General features: G+C 42.0%; 1 protein-coding gene across 1 annotated transcript in view; it reads left to right on the forward strand.

Moving 5' to 3' along the window:
• The window catches only part of MYO1E (myosin IE), a 193,963-nt gene that overhangs the window by 146,721 nt on the left and 37,658 nt on the right, over positions 1 to 9,584 (forward strand). Inside the window, exon 18 of the mRNA XM_004687732.2 lies at positions 3,508 to 3,606. Coding sequence (XP_004687789.1) covers positions 3,508 to 3,606 — 99 coding nt within the window. The remainder of the gene's footprint in view (positions 1 to 3,507; positions 3,607 to 9,584) is intronic.

Raw genomic sequence — 9,584 nt, forward strand, 5'->3', positions numbered from 1 at the left:
AAAAAAAAAAAGAGGATGCTACATTTTACTTAGTAAATCTTAAATTTCCCCCAAGGTGTTTTCCCTTTTTTAGCTTTTAAATCACATCCCTCATTTGAACCATAGCTAGGAACTTGAGAACATCCATGTAGGCTGCTCCTAAGGAGTCTGAGGCATTTGTTGTTCAAGCCTTGATTTATATTTTCGGGAGGATCACTTCCTTCTCCCTCCACCTCCTGCTCCCCACCCCCGGCTTAGGCTCATTTCATGACAAATGGTTTGACTTCATCCATGAATCTGGAGCCTTGGGGTCCTGGGAAGTGCAGTGACTGTGCTTTGTTGGCAGGGATTATACGGTCAATTGAAGTTCTTGGTGGACAGGGTTGCTCATTCCACAAGTTTATGGGGTGTGGTTTATTTTTCTTTTCCTGTTGGAAATGTGTTTTTGTTTGACTCTGGCAAAGTTGCCTGCCCTGGATTCTGCATCGCTCCCCCCAGCACAGCTCTCCAGCCTTGACCTACTTGTACTAATGGGCAAGGACAGTCAGAGACAGTTGTGCTTCCAAGGGTAGATCACAGGGCCAGGGCAGTAACTGTGTGCGTCCCACCTGGCTGATGTTTACTGAGGTGGTGACGGCCACCAAGGTGTGCAGAAACCATCTTAGACCCTTAGATTATGCAACATTTTAAACAATACAGAATTTACTACACTGAGTGGTAGAAGTTGTAATGAGTGAAACAGGGTGCTAAGGAGGCACCTTCTTTCCTCTGTGATTCACCGGAAAGGAACATTTTTACTTGAATCAATGGGTAGATATGTTTCCTGCCTCAAAAGCTTAGGGAGAAGGAACTATTTATGGAAAATACTGAAATAATTATTTCCTGAACCAGATTTTCATCTCTTCATTTATATCTCGCTTAATCTGTCTGTCTGTCTGTCTGTCTGTCTGTCTGTCTGTCTGTCTGTCTGTCTGTCTGTCTAAAAACATAAACCAGCCTCTAGCACCCGTCATCCCCATTCTTTTTCTACCTCCCTACCTCTAGTCATCTCATTTTGATTGCTAGTGTCACCTAACTTAGTTTTGTCTTTTTGTCTGCTTAGCTTCCTTATGATGTACATCTAAGTGAAATCATCAAATACCCATCTTTATCTTCCTAATTTTATTTCATGTAATTCCTCCTTTGATTTTTGCTGCAAATGGCAATATTTCATCTTTCCTTCTAGCTGTTTTGTATTCCACTGTGTATATATACCACCTTTTCTTGATTTTTTTTTTTTAGATTTATTTTTATTTATTTATGTATACAAGAACTGGGGTCTAAGCCAGAGGTGTGGGGTAGTGGGAGGGGATGAGAAGATTCACCAGAGACAGAGTGGGGAGCAGAACAGGTAGATCTACCGAGATACACATATGAGGGGACCAGCAGGAGAGACAGGAGAGGCCTCCCATGCCATATGGGTCAGCTCCCTGGCTGGGGAATCAAACTGGGTTCAGGGGTGATAGCACTGAGACTTAGCCCTTAGACCACCAAGGAGGCCCTAAATGCTAGTTCGAGTTTCAGTTTTTGAGTAAGATGCTTATCACTTTCTAAAATGACTGCACCACTTTGCATTCCCACTGTCAGTGTGTAAGGGCTCCTGTCTCCACAGCTCCAGCAGCACTTACCAGCAGTCTCTGATGTAAGCCATTCTCACAGGTGTGGGTGATATCTCATTGTGGTTTTGATTTGAATTTCTCTGATAAGAATTGATGAATATTTTTCTTTTTAGCCATCAGTATGTCCTCTTTGGAAAAGGGTCTGTTCAAATCTTCTGCATATTTCTTAATTGGGTTGGTTGGGGTTTTGTTAAGTTGAATGAAAGAGTTCTTTATATATCTTGGCTACTAACCCCTTATTGGACATATGATGTACTAATATCTTGTGCCCACCGGTCCCAGTTTGCTGGTATTTCATTTCACTGTGCAAGTGATTTTTAATTTGATATTGTCTCAATTGTTTATCTTTGCTTTCATTTTTCTTACCATGGAGATCAAAGCCCCAAAGATAGTGCTATCAGTGATGTCATATAATGTATCACCTATGTTTTTTATTTTTGATGTATTTTATGGTCTCAAGTCTTTCGAACAAATCCTTAATTCATTTTGGATTTGTTTTTGCATATGGAGTTAGTGATTTCAGTTTCTTTCTAGATTATTACCTCTTTAGTCAACCAAATATGGATCAGAAATCAAACTTGAATATTGACTATTAATCCTGTACATAACTGGAATTTTTTAAGTTAGTTACCTTGTGGAGTGGATATTTCTGGAAGGCCCAATTAACAGACTGAAGATATTTTGAATGTCCCTCACTATGTGACCTCATCTTCAAAGGACAATCAAGACTCCATCCTCTCTTCCAGCTTACTTTTCTACCTCCTCCTCCACCACCACCCTGAATCCATTTTTCAAGACTCATTGCCAGTTTTTTGCTGTTATAAAAACTGATTAAGACTATAATTTACATACATTTTAGAACCTTTTCAGCTTAGGCTTTTAAAATTAGTAGTTTTATATGCTCTTTCTTACCTTGTACTTAAATATCTAAAAGTATACTTATTAGGTCTAGAGTCTATTTTAAACATAGCTTGGTAACAAAAACAGCTCCAGTATCATTTAATTCAAAAGTTAAAAGTTCATTCCTTTAACCTTTTGAAGAACTGGTATCTTCATTTCTAATCTTGGTAATAGGCATAGGACTCTTTGTTTCACTATTTTTTAATATATGCATACAGATAAACATGTATAAAGTCTCCTTTGCAATTCCTCTATTTTATAAAGTTATTTAAACCAACAAGTCAGCTCAGACTTCTAAAATAAGTTTTCCTACTTAAACTTATTTTAAGAATTGAGGAGAGCTGGCTATGCCTATCAGCACATCTTTCAAAAATTCCTGCAGAAGTAATACATTGGTCTCTGGACTTTCTTTTCCCAAATGGGTTTATAGAGATAGAATTCATGTACAGTTCACCCATTTAGCAAATACAATTCACTGACTTTTAATACATTCTTGAAAGAATCCATCACCACAACTTTAGAACATTTTTATCACTCCTCTGATTTTTTAAAAAAATATTTATTTATGCATACAGAATTGCAGGGGGGCAGTGAGAGGATTCACCAGAGACAGAGTAGGGAGCAGATTGATGAAGTACACTGCTGAGGAGAGGTCTGCCGTGCCATGTGGGTCACCTCTGGGGCTGGGGATTGAATTTGTACCGAAACTGCTGTGGCTTGCAGTGCTGTGTCCTAATCCATTGGGCCACCAGGGAGGACCCTGATTTTTTTTTTAATTCTAATCATTCTAGTGGGGATGGTATGGTATCTCACTGTGGCTTTGGTTTGCATTTCCCTAGTGGGAAATGGCATTGAGCATTTTTTCATGTGTTCATTGGTGATTAGAAGCTGGGAGATTTGGAGGATGCGGATAGGAGAGTAGGGTGAAATACTACTCAATAATTCCCTCGCTCCATTTTTCCCTTTATAGGGTGAAGCATCAAGTAGAATACCTAGGTCTGAAAGAAAACATACGTGTGAGAAGAGCTGGCTATGCCTATCGGCGCGTCTTTCAAAAATTCCTGCAGAGGTAATGAACTGGTCTTTGGGCTTTCTTATTCCAAAGGGGTTTAATGAGATATAATTCATGTATAGGCCACTCATTTAACAATACAATTCACTGACTTTTAATACATTCTTAAAGGAATCCATCACCACAACTTTAGAACATTTTTATCACTCCCAAAAGAAATCCCACTTCTGCCAGAGGTCAACCACCAGTTCTCCCATTTCCCACTGTCTTAGGCAGATACTAATGTACTTTCTGTCTCTGTAGATTTGCATCTGGGGCACTGCATGTAAGTAGAATCATGTAATGCATGTTCTTTGTGTCAGGTTTCTTTCATGTGACATAATGTTTTTAGGGGTCATCCGTATTACAGCATGTATCTGCACTTCATTCCTACTCATTGCCAAATATCCATTATACCAGAATTCCAGCATACCACATTTGATTGGTTCATTCACCAGCTGACCTGTTGTTTCTACTTTTTGGCTATTATGAATAATGTTGGTGGCGATATTCATTATCTGTTGTTATGTGAACGTGTTTTCATTTCTCTGTGATACCTACCTAGAATGGGAATCACTAGGTCAAATGGTAACTCTGTGTACACTTTTCATGCACTGGTAGATTGTTTTCCCAAGAGGCTGCAGCATTTTACACTCCTACTCACAGTGTTTGTGGGTGCAGTTTATCTGCATCCCTGTCGGCATCTGTTATTGTCTGATTTTTTAAAAATCTAAGCATCCTAGTGGGGATGGCATGGTATCTCACTATGGTTTTGTTTTGCATTTCCCTATTGGGAAATGATGTTGATCATTTTTTCATGTGTCCATTTGTCATTAGAGAACCTATTCAGGTCCTCAATCCATTCTTTAATTGGGTTATTTGTCTTTTTTTTTTTTTATTGTGCATTCCGAACTGGGGTACAGGCCAAAGGGGCAGGAACTATGAGAGGATTCACCAGAGACAGTGTGGGGCAGACTGACAAAGTACACTGCTGAGGGGAGCAGTGGGCGAGACAGGAGAAAGGTCTGCTGCACCATGTGGATCACCCCCCTGGCTGGGGATCGAACTCATGCTGCAGTGGCTGTGGCTAGCTTTCTTTCTAGTGCTGCACTTTAACCCATTGCGCCACCAGGGAGGGCCCAGGTTATTTGTCTTTTCATTAAGTTGTAATAGAATTCTTTTCCATCATTTACTATAGAATAAATTGGTAGTCTCAAGCACTTGATCTCTTTATTGTAGTATATCACTTCAGGCATTCAGGATAATTGTGACATAGAGAGGTGAGGTTTAACTTGCATGCATTTGATTTCCTTTAAGAAAGATACTATATCCAGTATTTTAGTCAGAAGCAAATTATATCTTCTGGTTTATGATAACAGCGCAAGAAGAATGTAATTACTGTCTTTGAAATCCAGTACTTACACTGAGATAGTTCTTCTTTTAGGGGTGTTGTTTTCATACATGAGATTGGGGTGGCTGACCACAGTGTCATCCATGTGGAAGACACAAATGGGCTGATCATGCCAATAAAGCTTCACTCATAGAGTCCACCCCACATGGTCAAGATTGCTGGTAATTTTGGAGGCAGATTAGAGAAAGAACACAATTCACCCCCACTGCTCTAGACATTAAATGGGCCCCCACATCACTAGTGTCATCAGAGCTCAATGACCAGAAGTATTTAGGAGGTGGAGAACTTCAGTTTGCATCACTGTAGCAGTTTGCAGTTGCTGATGAACAACTGAGATATTAATTATGAGCTGCTTTCTTTGATGTTAATTATGAAATACTCTTCTTTAAGCAGATTGGTAATACTAGCTTAGAATAGGATTTCTCAACCTCAGCTATTAACATTTTGCACTGGTTGGGTTTTCATTGTGGGGGCTGTCTTCTGCATTGTAGGGTGTTTCGCCCCCTCTTTGGCCTCCATCCACTTGATGCCACCTATGATGACCCATAGTGTATTCGCACTTAGCCTAATGTACCCTGAGTGCAAATCTAGTTGATAGTCATTAAGGTTTTTGCAAAAGTGCATTTCTTTGAAAATACCTTTTTTAATTAAGAGAACAAATTAAATACAGAAAATAGCAAATTGTGTTATGATTTATAAGATACATGTTTTGATCCTTCGGGTAACCTTATTTAGTCCCACATATTAGCTCTCCTTCCACAATTGCTGGCTCACGGCTTCTCCCTCCCCCAAAGTCTTAGAATTCTTGTTAAGAGTGTTAAGGGTGTCTCTTGTTATGTTCAATACTTGAGGCAGGGACCTGGTTGTCAAGGAAATCAACTGGAATAGAAAGTTGGAACTTTCAGTTCCACCACCCTGTTCTAAAGAGGGGAGAGGGGCTGGAAATTGAATTGAATTGCCAATAGCTAATAATTTCTATGTAATAAAGCCTCCATAAAAGCTCAGAAGAAGAGGCCTGGAGAGCTTCTGGGTTGGTGAGCACATGGCAATGAGGAGAGTGGTGTGCCTGAAAAGGGAATGGGAGCTCCCAGCCATTCCCCCTGCCCAGCCTGCCCATCTTTTTCATCTGGCTGTTGATTCTTATCCTCTACTATCCTTTGTAATAAACCAGTGATCTAGTGGACAAACAGGTTTCCACCGTTTTGTGAGCCATTCTAATAAGTTAATTGAACCTTAAGAGCATGTCCTGGGAACCTCTAATTTATAGCCAGCTGGTCAGAAACAGATAAAAATCTGGACTTGCAACAAGTACCTGATGTCTATGGGTTGGGGAGAAGGGGGAGGGGAAGGCATCCTGCACCTACCTGGATAGAGCCCTGTGGCAGCCTGAACTTTGGGCCCAGTGCGGTCTTAGGGGACGGAGCCCTTAATGGCTGTGGAATCTGACAGCTCCAGATAGAGAGTGTTAGAATTGACTTGAATTCTCAGCTACCTCCTAGTATACAGAAATTGCTTTTTGGTGTGGGGAAACTTCCACACATTCCTACTGGAAATGGCCTAAGGGGCACTCACCACACATGAGTCAAAAGTATTTCCTCTATTTTCCCCTAGTTCAGAAAGGCCTGCTTTCAACCATCCTAAAATATTTATCTTCCTTCAATATTTTTCTTATACTTAAAACTCTTTGAGACAGGCATATCTTCACTACTTGAAAACTGATCAGATGTCCTTAAGTATCTAACCTTGATTTTTTTATATATATATAATTTTGTCAGCAAAGCTTGCTGATCACTTTTTTTTTAAGATTTATTTATTCATACAGAATTGGGGTACAAGCCAGAGGTGCAGGGGGCCAGTGAAAGGATTCACCAGAGATAGAATGGGAAGCAGAACAGTCAGATTGATGAAGACACTGCTGAGGGGAGCAGCGGGTGGGCCAGGAGAGGTCTGCCGCGCCATGTGGGTCACCTCCGGGGCTGGGATCGAACTCATACTGAAGCAGCTGTGGCTAGCTTGCAGTGCTGCATCCTTACTGTTGAGCCACCAGGGAGGGCCCTGATTTTCGTTTTTATCTTGAGAAGCCAATTCTAAAAGATCTTCCTCCTTTGCATGATTCAAGGAAAAAAATAAAACAACAACCTGAGGGGGTGGTGAGCTCCACAGCAATGGGGGGACTAGGAAGTTGGCCCTCTCCTTGGAAGAATGTCTGAGGTGTCCTGGGCAGGTTGTATGGTTGTTAGCAGTTGCTCTTAAGTGAGCTAGAAAATGATCTCGCTGGTTATAATATCATACCTTTCTCAAGGGCCATGCTCACTTCACGACACCATGCATGGGACATTCTGCTGTGCTGCACACAGAGGAAGCATTTAATGAAGGTCTGGTATTCCTTTCACGCTGAGAGGCCTTCCTTGACATGATTCATTCTATCCTTGAGTCCTCCAGTGTTGTCATACATCTTTTGATTTGAGTATATTGCAAGGGTAATAAAAATTAAGTTTGAAGGAAATATATTTTTCAAGGAGTGCATTTTTAGTCTCCTACTCAGATAAGCCCAGAAGGCCAAATATGTTAATGGGCAGGGAATATTTCTCTGGAGACATCACTTTGCGTAAAGTACATGATTCTGGGATATCCTGTTTATATGCTCTGTCCAGGTTGTCTCCTCCTATGACCTGCTGTGAAGAACTAAGCCATCTTTTTTTTTTTCTAAGATTTATTATGCATACAGAACTGGGGTACAGGCCAGAGCTGCAGGGGCATCACAGGATTCATCAGAGACAGAGTGGGGAGCAGAACAGGCAGATTAACAAGTACATTGCTGAGGGGAGCAGTGAGCGGGTCAGGAGAGGTCTGCTGCTCCCTGTCGGTCACCTCCCTCGTCAGGGATTGAACTTGTGCTGCAGTGGCTGTGATAGCGTCATAGTGCTGTGCTTTAACCCGTTGCGCCACCAGGGAGGGTCCAAACTAAGACATCTTATGCATTTGTTCTCACCACAGCTGAGAGAGAAGGCATTCTTTTCTGAGATCCACAGAAAGGCTTCCCCATGAGACTGTTTCTCATGAAACAGTAAAAACCTGGAGCAGAAACAGAAGATCATACCAACATAGTCCCACCCTCCCTCGAGCTTCAGGCACTACCTAGAGCAGACTGATGGCTTAGAAGAGAAGGAACAGCTTTGTCTTCTCTGAAAAACCCTTTGTATGTATTAGAGTGACCCCTCTTGACTGAAAGTTGGGTGCTAAAAATCAAAAGAGGCCTTAATTTTTCCATGGTAGGCCAAGTGCTCTTAAAGGAACTCCTACCTTGCTTTAAGCAATATAAGGAAAACCCCTTTAGAGAGCATTAAAAGCCACCGGAAATATCAGCTGCTTGGAGTCCCAAGCCTGTGAGCATAGGGAAATATCTTAAAATTCTTAGAAAACACTTTGAGCTCTATGATGTGTTATTTACTGTGTGGGGGAACAATAAGCCCATATATGGATTGATTCTTTGAGGGAAAAATGCTGTAGAGACCCCAAAACTTGCACTGTTATCGAACAGCACCATTTGTATTCATAGTCGGCCCTCTCCCTGGACCTTGACCTACACACACCTTAGTGGAAAAGGGCTGCTTAAGAGGGAAGGCTTTCTGCATTGCACACAAGAGGGAGGGAAGAATAAGGAAAGCATAGAGTGTGAAGACTGGTTGCCAGGACTTCTGTGCCCCTAATTCCATCCCGGAGATCCCTTGGGTCTGGGCTGCATTTCCTCTGAGGGCAAAAAACTGTAAAACATGGAGCCTACCCCAGTGCAGGGGTGGGGAAGAGAACCCCACGCAGGCCCTGAGTTAGATATTGGCATACTGTGTCTTAAAATGAATTACGGGCCCTCCCTGGTGGCGCAGTGGGTTAAAGCACAGCACTAAGAAGCTACAGCCACTTCCGCATGAGTTTGATCCCCACATGGCGCAGCAGACCTCTCCTGACCCGCCCGCTGCTCCTATCAACAGTGTACTTCGATGATCTGCCTGTTCTGCTCCTTGCTCTGCCTCTGGTGAATCCTCTCACCACCACTGCATCTCTGGCCTGAACCCCAGTTCTGCATGAATAAATAAATAAAATTTTCCCAAAAAATGAAATAAGTGCAATTAGTGCATCATTGCCATGCACAAGCTGTTTCCAGGCCTATTCTGAGTGATCTGCATGCACTTGAATTAAGCCCTGGACTCTGCAATGGAAGGGAGAGAGGAGCACGAATCAGAATTTATGAAAGCAAAGGTGCCCTGGAAATGCCAGCCAGTCTCCATGTTTCACCCAGCCTCATGTGTGGCTTCAACTAGGCATTTTCGTTTTTTAGATTTATTTACTTATGCATATAAGATCTGGGGTCTAGGCCAAAGGTGTGGGATGGTGAGAGAATTTACCAGGGAGCAGAAGTGGCAGATCTATTGAAATGACAGTACTTGGGGGAGCAGTGCGTGAGAGAAGTCTACTGCTGTGCCATGTGGGTCAGCCTGCTGGTGGCTGGTGATAGCTTGATAGTGCTGTGTTTAACTCCGGTGCTGGGAGGCCCCAGGCATTTTTGTTTAAGCTTTTAAACTAATTG

The sequence above is a fragment of the Condylura cristata genome, unplaced genomic scaffold (assembly GCF_000260355.1).
Source record: "Condylura cristata isolate star-nosed mole 26May11 unplaced genomic scaffold, ConCri1.0 scaffold00023, whole genome shotgun sequence".
NCBI lineage: Eukaryota > Metazoa > Chordata > Mammalia > Eulipotyphla > Talpidae > Condylura > Condylura cristata.